Consider the following 19,895-nt stretch of genomic DNA (forward strand, 5'->3'; position numbering starts at 1 on the left):
TATTTTGTGTCCATCCATAGTAAAGTTATAGGTAGACACAAAATGCTGAAGTAACTCAGCGGGACAGGCAGCATCTCTGGAGAGAAGGAATGGGTGACGTTATGGGTCGAGACCCTTCTTCAGACACAGTCTCGACCCGAAACGTCACCCATTCTTTCTCTGCAGAGAAGCTGCCTGTCCCGCTGAGTTACACTAGCATTTCAAGTTCAAGTGAGTTTATTGTCATGTGTCCCTGTATAGGACAATGAAATTCTTGCTTTGCTTAAGCACACAGAAAATAGTAGGCATTTACTACAAAACAGATAAATGTGTCCATATACCATGATATAAATATATACACACATGAATAAATAAACTGGTAAAGTGCAAATAACAGAAAGTGGTTATTAATAATCAGAGTTTTGTCCGAGCCAGGTTTAATAGCCTGATGGCTGTGGGGAAGTAGCTATTCCTGAACCTGGTTGTTGCAGTCTTCAGGCTCCTGTACCTTCTACCTGAAGGTAGCAGGGAGATGAGTGTGTGGCCAGGATGGTGTGGGTCTTTGATGATACTGCCAGCCTTTTTGAGGCAGGTAGAAATTTTGTGTCTACCTTCGATTAAAACCGACATCTGCAGTTCTTTCTTACACAGAGTAAAGTTGTGATCATTTGCACACTTGGGACTTTGTTAGTGGTGGAGTGGCAGATTTTCAGACTGTTGTATTTCTTGTAATATCACAACACCCTCTTATTACACGTTATGCAGTTGATGTATAGTATTATAATCCATTTTTCAGCAAACCCCGTAAGTTTGAAGGGAGCAGAGGAAACAGGGTCCCGGTGTGTTCAAGAATTTACACGCTAGAATTTAGAAGATTGAGGGGGGATCTTATAGAAACTTACAAAATTCTTAAGGGGTTGGACAGGCTAGATGCAGGAAGATTATTCCCGATGTTGGGGAAGTCCAGAACTAGGGGTCACAGTTTAAGGATAAGAGGGAAGTCTTTTAGGACTGAGATGAGAAAATCATTTTTTACACAGAGAATGGTGAATCTGTGGAATTCTCTGCCACAGAAGGTAGTTGAGGCCAGTTCATTGGCTATATTTAAGAGGGAGTTAGATGTGGCCCTTGTGGCTAAAGGGATCAGTGGGTATGGAGAGAAGGCAGAGATACTGAGTTGGATGATCAGCCATGATCATATCGAATGGCGGTGCAGGCGCGAAGGGCCGAATGGCCTACTCCTGCACCTATTTTCTATGTTTCTATGTTTCAAGGGGAGTGTGGGGATCTGGGCCCCAGTGAGTTGAAGGGAACTGGGTTCTGGTGACTTTCAAAGGAGCATGAGAACTGGGGTGCTGGTGAGCTTGAAGGGAATGCATGAACCCAAGGGTTTGGCAAGTGAAAGGATACACAGTACTGATGCCCCAGTAAGTGGGTCAGTGGACAGGAGCATAGAAAACGCCACTCTGTAGCCAGATGCCCGACCAAATGGTCCGATAACAAACTATTAGAGTTTTACTATTTCCCAAACAAAACTAATGATTCTAAACTCTGAAGAAGGGTCTCGACCCGAAACGTCACTTATTCCTTCTCTCCACAGATGCTGCATGGACCTGTTCAGTTAAGGGCCTGTCCCACTGGGACGTCATTTGCGCGTTAATTACGCGACATCATTTACGCGTCACGACGCACGACACACATGGTGCACATTACGCACGCATGGCACGCACGGTCTCGCGCGGCGTCCCAGGATTTTGTGATGTACAAAATCTTCGCATGCCATCTGCGTGACGCGCAAATGACGCCCAAGTGGGATGGGCCCTTTACTCCAGCATTTTGAGTCTATCTTAAACTAATGACACAATAGTCTTGTGCTAAGTTCATAAGTTATAGGAGCAGAATTAGGCCATTTGGCCCATCAGGTCTACTCCCCCATTCAATCATTGCAGATCTATCTTTCCCTCTCAAGCCCACTCTCCTGCCTTTCCCCCATGACCCCTGACACCTATAAGGATATTGTGTTTTTTTTTTAATGCTTTGGAACAGTCCATGCCTGCAAGCTGTGGATGGCTTAGCCATTGAATATGTATGAGACTGATTGATAGATGCCTGAATATGAGGGGAATTTGAGAAATGTAGGGATAACATGAAAGTGTAGAGTTGAGGCAGATGATGTTAATCAATGAAAAAAAAGACATAAAAAGGAGCTGGAATAACTCAGTGGGTCAGGCAGCATCTTTGGAGAACATGGATAGGTGATGTTTTGTTCTCGGAACCCTTCTTCAGACTGACAATAATGAAAGGTGAGTCTGAGGGACAATGTGATCTACTATTGCACCTCTCTTCTTAGAAATGGCATCTTTAAATTGGATAGACTGAGTGTTACTGAATCTATGGGGTTGTCAGGCCAGGCAGAATCATCGAGAGACCGAGGCAGAGAGTAGTTTGTGGGACCAGGGAACAAACGTAAACTTATCATTCGCTGCCCAGCTGTGCTCCTCTGAAAATGTGCGTTAGTTATCTGGAACAAGGCCCCATCATTTTTGCTTTTGAGTTGCAGAACAAATCATTTATTAAAGAGTCATAGACAACAGGAGTATCAGAGGTAGACAAAAATCCTGGAGAAACTCAGCGGGTGTGGCAGCATCTATGGAGTGAAGAAAAAAGGCAACGTTTCGGGATGAAACCCTCCTTCAGACTGATGGGAGGGTGGGGGGAGGGCGGGAAGAAGAAAAGAAGAGGTGGAGAAACTTCGGAGGGAGGAGGAGAACTTCTTCAAAGTAGGCATACCTTGAGGAGATTTCGCAGTGGAGTAGACAAAATGTTTAAGAAGGAACTGCAGATGCTGGAAAATCAAAGGTAGACAAAAATGCTGGAGAAACTCAGCGGGTGAGGCAGCATCTGTGGAGCGATGTCCCCAACATGATTTATGAGGATGTTACCCAGACTCGAGGGCTTAACCTACAGGGAGAGGTTGAGCAGGCCAGGACTTCATTCCTTAGAGCGCAGGAGGATGAGGGTTGATCTTATAGAGGTGTATAAGATAATGTGGGGAATTGATAGGGTAGATACACAGTCTTTTACCCAGAGTAGGGGAATCAAAAGCAGAGGTCATTGGTTTAAGGTGAAAGATTTACTCGGAACCTGAGGGGCAACTTTTTGAGCGCATGGGTATATGGAGCGGTGGGTATATGGAACGAGCTGCAAGAGGAGGTAATTAAGGCAGATACTACAACAGCTTATAAAAGGCATTTGGACGAGTATATGGAGAGGGAACATTGAGAGGGACCTGAGCCAAACACGGACAGGTGGGACTAATGTAGATGTGGAATTTTGGTCAGCAGGGGCAAGTTGAACTAAAGGCGCTGTTTCCATGCTGTATATTGGGCATGTCCCACTTTCACGATCTAATTCACGACCTTTTTTACTCGTGGACATTTTTCATCAGGCTAGAATAAAAAAGCCCCGACCTACTTGCTCCCAAGAATACCTACGACTAGCATCACGACCTCCGCCGACCTCGTGACGACCATGCTGCGAGTATGAGTCAAGGGTAAACTCGGCAGAGGTCGTGAATTAGGTCGTGAAAGTGGGACAGGCCCTTAACTCTATAATACCCCCTAATCTCCCAAGCTCTAAAATTCTTGTTATTCCACCTGAAAATTTCCACGATGCCAATATCGCAAAGCTTCTTACCACCAAATTGTTCATCTTTCTATTCAGGTGTAAATGATGGATGAGCTGCAATATAAAATGGCAATTTACAACTTGAGAGTTGTCTTGTACAGATCATGCCTTCCATCTGGGTTTCCATAGAGTGATGTTAATTTTTCTTAAGATAGTAACAGCTGTTACATACACCCACGCAGTCCCTCCTCAGAGCTGTTACTCTGTTCCTGTCGAGCTGCTACATAACAGACCTTTCCTTAGATAGTTAATTCCACTCCAGACTCCTTCTGATGGTTATTCATCAGAGTTAGCTGGAATGGTGGGTGGACTGAACGAAGATTTAAAATGGAAGTCAGGGCTAAAGTCCAGAGGTGGTATTCTCATTTAATTGGTGCATTGCTGAAAAAGTAAGGACGCAGGTTACGCTGCGGAGAAATATGAAGAAGAGCTAACTTGTAAACAGCTTAGTCCCACAACGTTGCAAGTTGATAATAAATATCTATTTTTAAAACAGGAAAATCCAGCAACTGAATTTAGGCGGATTCAAAATCAGAGCAGCAGGTCACAAGAAAAGGGAATCGAAAAGCAGAGAAAGCAGGTAGCAGAAGAGTAGTTTTTTTTTTTTAAAAGCAAACGCTTAGTGAAAGAAAATATAAATGCAATGTAATCATATGGAGCCTCTCACATCTCTCCAGTACTTCATTTCATTCACGTGGTAACTTTATTTGAATGAATTATGGCGATTTTAAAGACAGGCACAAAGTGCTGGAGTAACTCAGCGGGTCAGGCAGCAGCTGTGGAGAAAAGGTTTAGTTTAGTTTAAAGATACAGGGCAAAAACAGGCCCTTCGGCCCACCTAGTCCGCGCCAACCAGCGATCATCCCTATACACTAACACTATCCTACACACTAGGGACAATTTACAATTTTTACCAAAGCCAATTAACCTACAAACCTGTAAGTCGTGGGATGTGGGAGGAAACCAGAGCTCTTGTCGAAAACTCACAGCGGACACAGGGAGAATGTACAAAACCGTACAGACAGCACCCATAGTCAGGATCGAACTTGGCTCTCTACCGCTGCGCCTCCATGCAGCCCTTGGAAAAGGATGGATGATGTTTCGGGTTGGGACCCTTCTGAAGGAGGGTGCTGACCCGAAGCATCACCGATCCCTTTTCTCCAGAGATGCTACCTGGCCCGTTGAGTTACTCCAGCACTTCTTATCCATCTTTGGTTTCAATCAATCAATCAATTAATCAATAAGATTTATTCATCACATACACAATAAAATGCAGTGAAATGAAATTGCCATCAGCTGTACAATCAAAAAGAACACACAATACACAATAAAAATTGAACACAAACATCCACCACAGCATTCTTCACTGTGGTGGAAGGCACAAAGTACAGTCAGTCCTCCTCCATTGTTCCCCCTTGCTCGGGGCCATAAACCTCTGCAGTCGCCGCTGCGGGTGGCCAGATGTGCAGGCCCTCTCGTCTGGAAGGTAAGTTCCAAATTGGTGCTTCCCTACCGGAGACCGCGGCTTCAGGATGTTGTAGGCCGCAGGCCGGCGGCCGGAGCTCTTCTCCAGGGATCGCCGGCGAGGGATCCCGCTCCGGATGTCGCGCCTGCGACTAGAAGCTCCGCAGACCGCGGCTTCAGGCTGAACAGTCCGCGGGCCAGCGATCGGAGCACTACCTTCTGGCGATTCCGGCATGGGTTCGCCCCGCTCCGCGATGAAAAAGGTCCACGCTCCGGGCCCGACTCCGGGAAAGGCCGCACCAATCCATGGTGTTAGGCCACGAGGGAGGCGACATGGAAAAAGTCGCCTCTCCGTGGAGGAGGCGACCAAAAGCGGTTCCCCCTTTCCCCCCCTCACCACCCCCCACACAAGACACACCAAGAGACATTAAAACACACATTTGGACATACTAAAAAAAACAAAAAAAGTAGAAATGACAAACACGCTGCTGGCAGGGCAGCTGTCTCTCAGCGCCCCCACCGACCAACATCTGCAGTTCCTTGTTTTAAACCAGCATCTGCAGTTCCTTGTTTCTACATGGCAATAATTCTGTTGCGTACCCGGCATATTAAAAGTAACAAGTTGAATGTCTGACGTTAATCTGTTTTCCGTTGGTATTGATTTGGGGAGGAATGTTGGCCAATGTGTGGTCACTTTTATTTAGTTTCATAGGATTTCTGAAGTCTAATGTTCGACTTCTAATTTGAATTACTGCAGAAGACTGCCATATATGTCTGCACAACAGAATGGGGTTTTGGAGAATTTAAATTGATATGAGGAAAATCTAGATGCTCACAATTATTTTACCCGGGTAACAGATGGGTGGAGTATGTTGTAAAATACATAATAATCAAATATGATGAAAAGTTAAGACTCACTTATGGATTATCTTGGTTCACGGAAAAGTCAACATTAGTATGCTTTAGCTGATTTCTGCAATTGCCACATTTTTGTGCCAGGGATTTGCACAAATGCAACGGCACAGCAGTAGAATTGCTGCCTTGCAGCGGGTTCGAACCTGACTATGGGTGCTGTCTGTATGGAGTTTGTACGTTTTCCCCAGGTGCTCCAGTTCCCTCCCACACTCCAAAGACGTATAGGTTTGTAGGTTAATTGGCCGAGGTAAAAAATATCCCTCATGTGTAGGATAGTGCTTGTGTACGGGGATTGCTGGTCAGCGTGGACTCAGTGGGCCGAAGGGCCTGTTTCCCCGCTGTATCTCTAAACTAAACTAAGCATCAATTTTAATTTTTAAATTAATTTTGGTGTCATCTGTAAGCATACTGTTTATTCTTATGTACATTCTCAACAATCCTTAATATATATGATAAACAGCAGAGGACCCTGCACCAATCCCTGTGGCACACCACTGGTCACAGGCCTCCATTTTGAAAAAACAGGCCTCCACTGCTTCCCTGTCACCAATCCAGTTTTGTATCTCATTGGCAATCTCACCCTGGATCCATCCCATGTGTTCTAACCTACCAGTCCAGCCTACCATGCAGGTATCTTGCCAAAGGCCTTGGCAAAGTCCACATACACAATGTCTACCACCCTGCCCATGTCCATCATTTTGGTCACCTCTTCAAAAAAACTCAAATCAGATTTGTGAGATGCACAAAATCATGCTGACCATCCCAATTCAGTCCTTGCCCTTGTTGTCATTGCAAATAAATCCTGTATCTCAGAATCCCTTCAGTATAGTACTTTCAATATTCTCTAAGGTAGACAAAAATGCTGGAGAAACTCAGCGGGTGAGCATCTATGGAGCGAAGGAATAGGTGACGTATTTAGGAGGGAGTTAGATGTGGCGTTTGGTTCTTAGACTAGATTAATTGTCTTCTTGGGAATGGGTCAGTGTAGGAAGTGGATGAGAAAGTGGGATAATGAAGCGGATGTGAAAGTGGGATGACAAAGAACCCGTGCAGGTCAGTGTGGGCTTGGTGGGCCGAAGGGACTGTTTTAGGGTAACCGCGCGGAAACAGGCCCTTCGGCCCACCGAGTCCACGCCGACCAGCAATCCCTGAACACTAACATTATCCGACGCTCACTCACTAAGGACAACTTACAATTTTGCCGCCTATTAACCTACAAACCTTCACGTCTTTGGAGTGTGGGAGGAAACCGGAGCACCCGGAGAAACCCACGCAGGTCACAGGGAGAATGTACAAACTCCGTACAGACAGCACCAGCAGTCAGGATCGAACCCGGATCCCTGGCGCTGTAAAGGGCCTGTCCCACTGTACGAGCTAATTCAAGAGCTCTCCCGAGTTTAAAAAAAAATCAAACTCGTGGTAAGCACGTAGAATGTATGTAGTGGGTACGTCGGAGCTCGGGACGTCTCTTAGCGGCTCGTAACGCTAACGGCAGGTACTCGGGAAAGCTTGTGAAGACTCGGGAAGATTTTTCAACATGTTGAAAAATGTCCACGAGAGCCCCAAGTCCCTTCGAGCGGCTATTACTGTAATTCTTTAATGTTCAAATCAGGGGAAACTCGGGGGAACTCTTGAATTAGCTCGTACAGTGGGACAGCCCCTTAAGGCAGCATCTTTACCGCCATGCCACCGTGACAACTGTTTCTATGCTGTATTTTTCTATATTTAAAAACAAAGTTTCTCTATTCTCTTATGAAAACAGCAGAGTTCTGCTGATGTATGTGTTTCATCGTCTTAGTGCAATAATGGGATTCTGCATTTGCTAAGCTAGCTCAGCGCCACCAAGCTAATGCTGGCTCTCCCACTCCCACCATCTTAAAATCTGCTTGTCTGACTATATCTATTGTTATTGCATTAGTAAACTTAGGTTGACAAATATATTGATGAATCATAAATGTTATTACATTACAAATTTTAAATCTTTACTTTTACCCGCTGATCCTGATCTTGCCAACATGAAGTAACCGTCACCGACGTACTGAACAGGAGGAAGATGAAGAGTTGCTCTCCGAGTGCAAAAAGACATCAAATGTGTGCGTTAGATTCGAAGAGTCGCCATCCTGTAAGTATAACCACGATAGGTAGCCTTGTTAGTGCTAGCACGGAGTCATAGAGTTAAATTGCATGGAAACAGGCCCTTCGGCCCATGCCAACCAACATGTCCCATCTACACTAGTCCCACCAGCCCGCTTTTAACCCATTCCCCTCTAAATCTTTCTTGTCCATGTACCTGTCCAAATGTCTTTTAAATGTTGTTATAGTACCTGCCTCAACTACCTCCTCTGGCAGCTCGTTCCATATAACCAGAGACCTCAGCGAAAAGGTTGCCCTTAGGTTCCTATTAAATTGTTCCCCTCTCACCAGAAACCCATATCCCCTGTTCTTGTTTCCCTTCCTCTGGATAAAAAACTCTGTACATCTACCCTATGTATTCCCTCATGACCTTATACACCTCCATAAGACTAACCCTCATCCTCCTGCGCTCCAAGGAATCAAATCCATAAGACATAGGAGCAGAATTAGGCCATTCAGCCCATCACTTGACCTTCACAGCTGTCTGTGGCAATTCCACAGATTCACCACCCTCTGGCTAAATAAATTCCTCCTCCTCTACATTCTGAAGGAACTTATTCTGAGGCAGTTGCCTCTGGAACTACCTTTAGAAAGGAGATGAGGAATTTCTTGAGGAGGGTGGTGAATCTGGAATTCATTGCCACAAGACCTCGGTACACATGACAATAAACTGAACTGAACTATCTAGGCCTTTCATTATCCGGTAGGTTTCAATGAGATCTCCCCCCCCCCCCCCTTCCCCTCATCCTTCTAAACTCCAGCAAGTATAGGCCCAGAGACCTCAAACACTTCTCGTGTACAAGCCTGCCCAACCTCTCCCAAGAGCTCAGGCCCTCTAGCCCTGGCAACATTCTCGTAAATCGTTGTCTACACATGTTTATAAATGTTTTACGGGTTTTTCTTTCATTGTAAATTGAATCCGGTCTTACAAACACTGAGTATTTCAATTGAATTGAAATCCCATTCTTTTAAAATCAATTCTAAAGAGCATATGTGTGTAGATGCAATACCTTTTGGTTCCTGTGAATGGCGCTGCTGTCGTTATGATGGCCTCCTGTAACTCAGGAGCACTGCAGTAAACCGGCAGAATCATAGGATAATTTTCTTTCTCATGTCTTTAACTGATCGGATACTTACAGGAGGTCATTCTTGAAAATGATTTGAATATAAATTATGAGTATCAGCATGTTCTAGCCTGAACTGTTGTACGATAGTGGCAACACAGTGGAGGGGCGGTGCCTTACAGCGCCAGAGACCTGGGTTCAATCCTGACTATGGGTGCCATCTGTATGGAGTTTGTACGTTCTCCCTGTGACTCGATGGGTTTCTCCGGGTGCTCCGATTTCCTCCTACACTCCAAAGACATACAGCTTTGAAGAAGGGTCTCGACCAGAAACGTCGCCCATTCCTTCTCTCCAGAGATGCTGCCTCACCCTCTAATTGGCTTCTGTAAAAAAAATGTTAAATTGTCCCAAATGTGTCGGATAAGTGTTAGTGTACGAGAATCGCTGGTTGGCGCGGACTTGGAGGGCCAAAGGGCCTGTTTTCTCTGAAGGCTAAAGACAGTTGATCAGTATTAATTATTGCGTACACATACAGCATGGAAGCAGACCATTTGGCCCAGTGAGTCAATGCTCGCTGTCGACCACCCATTATCATCAGTTTTACTTTAACCCCATGTTCCTGTATTCTCCCCACATTTCAATCTATTCCCCCAGATATTTTTCACATTAAATCTCTGTACTGAACAGATTTGGTTAATTGAGACACGAGGAACTGCAGATGCTGAAATATTGTGTGGAACATAGAGTGCTGGAGGAACTCAGCAGATCAGACAGCATCTCTGGAGGATATCAATAGACAACGTTTTGGGTCGGGTCCCTTTTTCAGACTCAAAAGATCGCCTGTCCATGTTCTCCAGAAAATGTTGCCTGACCCACTGAGTTACTCCAGAAAATTGGTTTTATTGTTTTAGGAGGCCTTCAGATAAGCACACAGACATACGGGAAATGGAGGGCCCACTGAGTCCGCTCCGCCCAACGATTCCCGTACACTAGCTCTATCCTACACTCGGGACAATTTTAGCAGACTTTACAGAAGCCAATTAAACCACAAATCTGCACGTCCTTGGAATGTGGGAGGAAACTGGAGCTCCCAAAGAAATCCCACGCAGGTCACGGTGAGAACGTACAAACTCCACACAGAGAGCACCTGTAGTCAAGATCGAACCAGGGTCTCTGGCGCTGTAAGGCAGTAACTCCACCGCTGCGCCACCTCAGTTCTGGGCAATAAAATTGCTGTCACCTCTCATACCTGGTGACCAAAGTCCCATTATCACAATTCAGTTACTTTGTTTTTTTTGTGATACTTGGTGTATTGACCTTCAGTATGTGAGGGTCAAAGTATATCCATCCGAAGACAGGTGGAAGGATCCCTCATGCCCATTCCTTACGTCATTTCCTAGTGTGGCACATTTGGCCGAGCTGTTGCCTCAGAGCGAGAGAGATACTGGTTTGATCCTGACCTCGGGTGCTGTCTGTCTGGAATTTGCACCTTCTCCCTGTGACCACGTGGGTTTCCTCCACGTGCATCGGTCTCCTCCCACATCCTAAAGAGCTGCAGGGTTTGCAGGTTAATTGGCCCCTGTAAAACTGCCCCAGGTGTGTAGGGAATGGATGCAAAATTGAAATTACATGGAACTAATGCGAATGGTTGGTTGATGGTCGTGTGGACCCGGTGGGCCGAAGGGTCTGTTTCCATGATGTCTCTTTCAATCCATCCATCAGCATTACTTTGATATCTCACCGTACACTCACACTCTCGGTGATTCTTTTGTAGCAAGTGAAAATCATGTCATTCTTTGCTCAATTATACAAATAATGTGTTGTATAAGTCCTCTGAGGGCAGACGGCTGCTGTAATCATGTAATATTATGGACACAATCATCAAACAGCTGCCTTTTATGTGTTGGAAGCTGCATTAAAAATGCGAGTGTGATTAAGGGGATAAAGTCCAACGTTTCTTTTCAATTTTTGCTTTGAATTCCAGATGTGAAGTCGGGAACCCTCAGAGATTATCAAATACGAGGACTGAATTGGATGATTTCTCTTTATGAAAATGGAATCAATGGTATTCTTGCCGACGAAATGGTAAGGAGGAGAATTTAAGGAAGAGCGTTGTTACGGAGTTGAGCTTACATCAGATCAAAGTGTCAATATTAAGTTGATACACTTGGGGGATATAAGGCATTCCCTCTGGTCTTGGACATATTCATCCTGTTAGATTAGTGACAGTTGGGGGGCAGAAAGGAAATGTATAATCGTGGTGTGTGTATTTCTTTGTAAATGTATCCCGGTTTAATGTGAGGTTGACATTTGTGGCGCCACGACTGTTTAATGATTGGCTAGGATAAGTGTAAGGCAGAATGCGAGTGTTTAGCATTTGTTTGAGTGAACACAACTTCAACAAACTGAACTATAACAGCCTATTGCACTTTATCTGTTTATTTATGTGTGTATATATATATATTCTATGGTATATGGACACACTGATCTGATCTGTATTTATGCCTACAATATTCTGTTGTGCTGCAGCAATGCAAGAATTTCATTGTCCTATCTGGGGCACATGACAATAAACTCTCTTGACTTGACTTGAATTAATCGCCCATAGTTTCCTTTATTGAGCAGATACTGGTAGCCTAGGGGTTGAGAGCAGGCATTGTGGCCCGAACGCAACCAAACCAGTGAAGGGAGGTGTCCATAATAACCCCAATAATATACTTGCATCTACACGTTCATTTTTTATGTGCTTGTTAGCATATGGATAGCTTTTTATTACATATGGAGTTAGTTATTGTTCTTAGCATAAATGTGTATAAGCAGTCTTTGGGCTTGGTTTTCTTTGTTGAGCGCTTATCCTGGTATTATAGCACGTCCTTTGTGTTTCAATAGTAATATTATTTCGTCAAGATATCCTACATCTAAAATGTTGCTTGTGTTACAAACTCAGGGTCTTGGCAAGACACTACAGACCATCGCATTGCTTGGCTACTTAAAGAACTACAGGAATGTACCTGGGCCACATATGGTGTTGGTGCCAAAGTCCACCTTGCACAATTGGATAAAAGAGTTCAAGCGCTGGGTTCCTTCGCTCCGTGCAGTTTGCCTTATCGGAGATAAAGACCAACGGGTAAGGAATATACTTCAAGAACACCTCTAAACCAACCTTTCCTATTCTGCAGCGATGATGATTTGTCAAATTCTTTAAATGAAACAAAAATGAGAAGAGCAATCGTTTTGCGGAACCGTCAGACATTTTTCCTACTTTCTCTTCAGGGTTGTGAGGTTTAGTTTCAAGAGTGTTCAACAACGTACACAGATGAACTTTAGCAGTGATTCCTTCTACAAGATCAAATTGGCAGATACTAGCAATCCTTGTGATGAAGGGATTGCCGTTGATCTTAACCTGTGACGTCCCTTGACTAACACAAGTATAGATCCAAATTCAGACAATGCAATACATCTGAAATAAAAGATTGAAAAGACTAGATGGGCATCAGAGTGGTGCAGTGGTGGATTTGCTGCATTATAGCGCCAGAGAACCTGGCTTGATCCTGACTAGGGGTGCTGTCTGTATGGAGTTTATACGTTCTCCTTGTGACCACGTGGATTTTCTCCAGGTGCTCCGGTTTCCTCCCACACTCCAAAGACGTGCAGGTTTGTAGGTTAATTAGGCTTTGGTGAAAATTGCAAATTGCCCCTAATGTGTGTAGGATAGTGTTGGTGTGCGGGGATCGCTGGTTGGCGCGGATTGAATGGGCAGTCACAGGGAGAAAGTACAAATTCCGTTCAGACAGAACTGAGGTTTGAATCGAACCTCGGTCTCTGGCACTGTAAGGCAACAACCCTATTGCTGCACCATTGTGAAGCCCTAATATCTCTTTACTAAAACTAAACCCAGGTCGTGGATTGTGCTGACTGATGTCCGGTCACCAGTCATGGTCCGCGTGTCGACTGTGATAGTGATACCTGCAGGACATTGGGAACTATAACGCAGCAATATCAGCCTGGTTATGGGACCAGCACTCCAGTGTGTTCAGAATACAGAACCTGTTGATTACAATTTAGGCAAAGAATCAGCTTTGGTGAAAGTATTCAATCACTTATTCAGTACTGATAATGAGTCTTCACACAAAGGGTGGTGGGTGTATGGAACGAGTTGCCGGGGGAGGTAGTTGAGGCAAGGATTATCGCAACGTTTAAGAAACAGTTAGACAGGTAAATGGACAGGACAGGTTTAGAGGGATGTTGGCCAAATGCAGGCAGGTGGGACTAGTGTACATGGGACATGTTGGGCAGAGTGGGCAAGTTGGGCCGAACGGCCTGTTTCCACACTGTATGACTCCCTGACTTCAATATATTTAAATCATTTGCACTTGGAAGCAAGTTCAGATACTGATGATTGCAGATAATTTAAAACTATAAAGGACTGAAAGGGTACTTCAGGGAGATGCACTATAATACATGATGCTGCTGCACCCGCTGAGTTTCTCCAGCATTTTTGTGTACCTTCGATCTTCCAGCATCTGCAGTTCCTTCTTGAACACGAATGCATTATAATACATTTAGTAATGGGACGGTTGATGAAAATTAATTTGAAGAAAATTAATTTGCAGGAATGTGAAACTTGCTAGAGGGGAGAATGAAGCAACAAATTAATTAAATGCGAATGGTGTTGTAAATGGTGTTAATAAACAGTTTAGAATAGGGCTACATGTGCAAATCTGTAAATTGGAGAGGTTGATAAAGCTGAGCATTACAAAAATAAAATGAACCGCTTTTTTTATCTGAGACACACAAGTAACTGCAGACGGAATTTTGTGGAGAACACAAGTGCTGAAGTAACTCAGTAGGTCAAGTAATGTCCCTGGAGGACGTGGATCAGCGACATTTTGTGTCAGGACTATTTCTCAGAAGGGCCCCAACCTGAAAGATCGAGTCTGAAGAAGGGTCCCGATCTGAAACATCGTCTATCCATGTCCTCTAGAGATGCTGCCTGACCCGCTACGTTACTTCAGCACTTATTGTTTAGCTAATTTTTTTAAGTAAGATTGTGGAGTACAGAGTGAGTAACGCTGAATTTATACAATCTATTGTTATGCTGGAACTGGAATATTTTACCATATTTTTTTTAAATTATTTTTTTATTTTTATAAGAGAAAAGAGAAAGAAGAGAAGAATGGGGCTAGTAGTGAAGTGTAGTCCGCAGTAATTGGCATTAAATGAATGATGATCTTTAAGTAAACTGCGTGCTTGAGAATGTGAGAGAAAAGAAAGGAAAGAAAAAAGAAAAGAAAACAGGCCCCAAAGAAAAGAGGGCCTTAGAAAGGGAAAGGAAATAAGTAAAAAATCCAAAGAAGGTAATATTTTACCATCCTAAAATGATACATCGGGCATCAAGAGAAGAGTCTGAAGAAGGGTCCTGGCCCAAAACATCACTTATCCATGTTCTCCAGAGATGCTGCCTAACCCACTGAGTTATTCCAGCACTTTTATTTCGTAAACCAGCATCTGCAGTTCCTTGTCTCTACCTCTTAATTAAAGGCTGCTTTGGTTGTGAAGGGAGACAAAATAAATTGCATTACCACCACAAGATAGGAACAATGGAGGCTAAAAACAATTGTCAAACTGTCAAATTGGAAAGGTATTTGATAATTACAAAATGGAAAATCTGTTTCGATCTGTAATTCGAGAGTGCAAATCTAAAAGAAATCACTGCATTTTTGAGTGACAGTGAGAGAAATTCACTTCTGTGAAGAGCTGTTAAGATATAAAGAGGATGGAAGCAGAATCTTGAATATTTTTACGTCATTAGGAACTAAAACTTTTTAACGTTTCGGAAAATAGGGGGGAAATGGGTCGTTCAGCTATAGAGATGTCAGCATATCTGATCAATATATAGTCTAATCCAAGCAAGTGTGAGGTGTTGCACTTTGGGAGGTCAAATGTAAAGGTCAAATTAATGGGATGATCCTTAACAGCATTGATGTACAAAGGGATCTTGGGGTCCAAGTCCATAACTCCCAGATACTGGCAACACAAGTAGATAGAGTAGCAATGTTACAACATTTTGAGATTTAAAAAATCAAGTCTGCAATTTATCCCTTCAGATAAAGCATAAAAAGAAATTTAATTTGACACCTAATTCACTTTCATATCTTCAGTATTAAAAAAGTTATGGCCATTTTCATACTCGGAAATTAGCATCTTGTTCCCTATTGCTTTTCCATTGACTGAACACAAAAGCTGTGATCAAGGACAGTCAAAAGCCCATAACTTTCTTAAAAATTAAGAGAACTGAAATACATTTTCAGTTATTATAGATTGAAGCATTCTGAAACAAATGTGAAACAATCTTACTTGGATGACCTTAAATTAAAGCATATAATTAGTTAGTTACCTAATTGTAGCTAATTACAAGATTCAATTACTAGATCTAAACATCTATCCATTTCTTAAGAAAAGATTAACATTTTTAAATAGCCTAAGTGTCCAAATAACATTCACACAAGAATTCACAATATAACATGATTTTTAAATCTCATTGTCATGTATTTATAGGCCAAATGGAAGGAATTTAGTGTTTAATTCCCGTAAATTAATGGCCATTTTAATCATCTTGCGAGGAGACCTGTTAGAAGTATATAAAAATTATGAGAGGCACAGATCGGGTCTACTTCTTGCTTGCGTAGGGCATACACAGCCTGAAGTTGTAGGTCAAGGGTAGACATCCAGGTCAGGGCAGCATCAGCTACTTTGATGTCACCAGGGAAAAGCCTCACGTCAGTCAGAAGATTGCAACCTTCACGTGATCCACCCTGTTTCGACTAATGCGATCAACCCGACGTGCACAGTCAACCGAATCGGGTACACAGTCAACCGTTTTCCGAGGATGGAAAAATCAATTATTAGAGGGAATCGTTTTAAAGTGAACGGGGCAATGTTTAAAGGAGATATGCGGGTCAAGCTTTATACACAGAGAATGATGAGCACCTGGAATGTGCTGCTGGAGGTGGTGGTTGAAGCAGATGCGTTAGTGGCATTTAAAATACTTTTGGATTGGCACGTGGATATGCAGGGAATGGAGGGATGCAGGTTGTGTAGAGGTAGATTCGTGATGGTCTTGGCATCATGTTTGGCACAGATGTGGGCCGAAGGGCCTTTTCCTGTGCTGCACTGTTCTCTGGTCCATAGCTTTCTGCTGTGTTGTAAATATTATATACCAATGACAATCCTAGGTTAGATTTGCTGTGTATTGAATGAGTTGGTTTCTTTCGGAGTGCTAAGAGCTCCTCCATTGATTTTAATGTTCCATGGCTAACGAGGATTAAAACACAACATTTAGTGTTCCTACATCTGACTCTTGCACCAAAATAAACTGTAAATAGGGAGTGGAACAACCTACATAGGTAGACACAAAATGCCGGGTTAACTCAGCGGGACAGGTAGCATCGCTGGAGAGAAGGAGTGGGTACATAGGTACACATTACACAGGTAACCAGCTATTGCAGCCTCAGATTACAGAAGAATAATTTTTTTGGTGCTTAGATGCTTCAGAAACTGATGTTTTTATTTGTCTCCGGGGAGTTTAAATTCAGCATTGTGCTGGTCAAGCAGAAAATTGTGCAGTAATTTGTGGAGGTTTTCATGGGGTGTCATGACATGACACATCACTTACCGCAAGAGTGGTCGCGCAGATGAACAAGTGCCGAATGTCGAGTTATTTGACCCAGGGAATTATTGCTCGGCGAGACTTTGTACCTTCAAGAGAAGATATATTGCAACAGAAGAGGTCAAACAAATAATTTATGACCTGAGATCTGGCCTGGATAGAGTGGATTTGGAGAGGATGTTTCCACCAGTGTGGGAGTCCAGGACCAGGGGACATAGCCTCTATACTCATAAAAGGACGTACCTTTAGAAAGGAGATGAGGAATTTCTTTAGTCAGAGGGTGGTGAATCTATGGAATTTTCCACAGAAGGCTGTGGAGGCCAAGTCAAGTCACAGTCTGAAGAAGGGTCTCAACCCGAAACGCCACCCATTCCTTCGCTCCAGAGATGCTGCTTGTCCCGTTGAGTTACCCCAGCATTTTGTGTCTATCCAAGTCAATGGATATTTTTAAAGCGGAGATTGACAGATTCTTGATTAGTACAAGTTGCACGGGTTATGAGGAGAAAGCAGGAGAATAATAATAATAATGGATGGGATTTATATAGCGCCTTTCTAATACTCAAGGCGCTTTACATCGCATTATTCATTCACTCCTCAGTCACACTCGGTGGTGGTAAGCTACTTCTGTAGCCACAGCTGCCCTGGGGCAGACTGACGGAAGCGTGGCTGCCAATCTGCGCCTACGGCCCCTCCGACCACCACCAATCACTCACACACATTCACACACAGGCAAAGGTGGGTGAAGTGTCTTGCCCAAGGACACAACGACAGTATGCACTCAAAGCGGGATTCGAACCGGCTACCTTCCTGTTGCCAGCCGAACACTTAGCCCATTGTGCCATCTGTCGTCCCAGAATGGGGTTGAGAGGGGAAGGTAGATCATCCACGATTGAATGGCGGAATAGACTTGATGGATCTTTCAGAAAGGCCTAATTCTGCTCCTATGACTTTTGAATATATGAACATAAACACAAACTTATAAACATAATTTTTTTGAACTGATAATCATGCTTCTGGTTGAGTACCGAGGAAGATGTTAAATTGTGACTGGATTTTCATGACATTTTTACACATTTGATAACAGGCTGCCTTTATTCGGGACATCATGATGCCAGGAGAATGGGACGTCTGTGTTACATCGTATGAAATGGTCATAAAGGAAAAGTCTGTTTTCAAGAAGTTCAATTGGAGATACCTGGTAATAGACGAAGCTCACAGAATCAAGAATGAAAAATCCAAGGTAGGAATGTTAAATATGGATGGAACGTTCTCACATCCGAGTAGTTGACGACGTTCTATACCACAAAGATATAATGTTCTATCAGTTAAGGGCCTGTCCCACCAGCATGCGACTCCATGCGTCAAGCGCGACCTAACGTGGTCGCTTGAGCCGGAGCCGTATGGAGTTGAGCGGAGCTGGTACCGACATCGCGCGGGGCTCCGAAAAACTGACCGTGTTCAAAAATTCCGCGCGGCAACGGCCTGCCGGCCCGCAGCCGCCTCGACACCATACGCATCAGTCACGCGCGAACTACCCGCGGACTTCTCTCGAACTTCATGTCACTCACTCGACCTCCGCGCGGCCCCCGCTTCTGGTTTGGCCGCGCTCGCCGCATGCAGGTCGCATGCTCGTGGGACAGGCCCTTAAGAAGATGTACTGCCAGAGTTGAAGATTCAAAGTTTAAAGGTGATGTGTGGGGCAGGTTTTATTTTTACCGAGAGGGTGGTGGTAGACGCAGATATGATAGTGGCATTTAAGAGGCTTTAAGAAAGGCACACGGATATGCAGGGAATGGAGGGATATCGATCACGGACAGGCTGAGGAGATGAGTTTAACCAAGTTCGACTTGAACATTGTGGTACGAAGGCGCTGTTCTGTGTTTATACTGATAGGCCAAATACACAGAATTTAGTTTATTGCTCCGTTGGAAGATAAGTATCAATGTGCTGTTTTGGTAAAACAGCCTATTTTTCAATGGTAATTTCTATATACTTGGGTGTAAGTAATCATGGTGTTTATTTCCTGAGGTCTTGGTTTGTTAAAAGTTGTTATCTTCTGGCACCACTCTTTCTCTTCACAGCTATCTGAAATTGTTCGTGAGTTTAAGTCCACAAATCGCCTGCTGCTGACTGGAACCCCTTTGCAGAATAATCTTCATGAGCTGTGGGCTTTGCTGAACTTCCTACTGCCTGATGTGTTTAATTCTGCTGATGTAAGTGTCTGGGGAACTTGTCGATGTCTAAACTAAAGTAAACTAAACTGACTCAAAGCCTGACTTTTTTCAGAGAGCACTTGGTTAAGGGATTAAAATGGGGTTAGAAAACTGAAACTTCATGTGGCTTTGTACTTATTTAAATAATTTGATTATAGCCACAGGGAAAAAGGATTTCCTATTCTTGTGAAGAGAATCATTTTTATTTCCTTTCCCTCCACAGGATTTTGACTCGTGGTTTGATACAAACAACTGCCTGGGGGATCAGCAAATAGTGGAACGTCTGCATGCTGTAAGTTTATCATCAATCCTGCTAATAAAGAGGGAACTGAAACAATCCCATCCCATGACAACAAAGTACGATGTTTCAAAGTTTAAACTGAGCATTATTAATGTAAAAGGTAGACACAAATTGCTGGAGTGACTCAGCAGGTCAGGCAGCATCACCGGAGAACATGGATAGGTGATGTTTCGGGTCAGGACCCTTCTTCAGACTTCGGTCTAAAGAAGAGCCTCATCCCAAAATGTCACCTATCCATTTTCTCCAACGATGCTGCCTGACCCGCTGAGTTACTCCAGCAATTTGTGTCTATCTTTGGCATAAAAAAGCATCTGCAGTTCCTTTTTCTTATATTATTAATGTAAGTCTAGATATAATGTAACCTGCAAGGAATGATATTAACATAAAATAAAGCTGTATATACAACTCTACTTGTCACCCCCATCCAAGTCAACACCTTGGGATCTTTATATGATTCAAAAAGATCAAAG

At 43.6% G+C, this 19,895-nt stretch overlaps 1 protein-coding gene across 1 annotated transcript in view; it reads left to right on the forward strand.

Moving 5' to 3' along the window:
- LOC116979186 (probable global transcription activator SNF2L1) overlaps positions 1–19,895 on the forward strand; it is a 92,098-nt gene that overhangs the window by 22,572 nt on the left and 49,631 nt on the right. Inside the window, exons 5-10 of the mRNA XM_033030731.1 lie at positions 8,067–8,167; positions 11,227–11,327; positions 12,190–12,369; positions 17,996–18,151; positions 18,993–19,124; positions 19,348–19,416. Of these exons, the coding sequence (XP_032886622.1) occupies positions 8,067–8,167; positions 11,227–11,327; positions 12,190–12,369; positions 17,996–18,151; positions 18,993–19,124; positions 19,348–19,416 (739 nt within the window). The remainder of the gene's footprint in view (positions 1–8,066; positions 8,168–11,226; positions 11,328–12,189; positions 12,370–17,995; positions 18,152–18,992; positions 19,125–19,347; positions 19,417–19,895) is intronic.

This window comes from Amblyraja radiata, chromosome 12 (assembly GCF_010909765.2).
Source record: "Amblyraja radiata isolate CabotCenter1 chromosome 12, sAmbRad1.1.pri, whole genome shotgun sequence".
NCBI lineage: Eukaryota > Metazoa > Chordata > Chondrichthyes > Rajiformes > Rajidae > Amblyraja > Amblyraja radiata.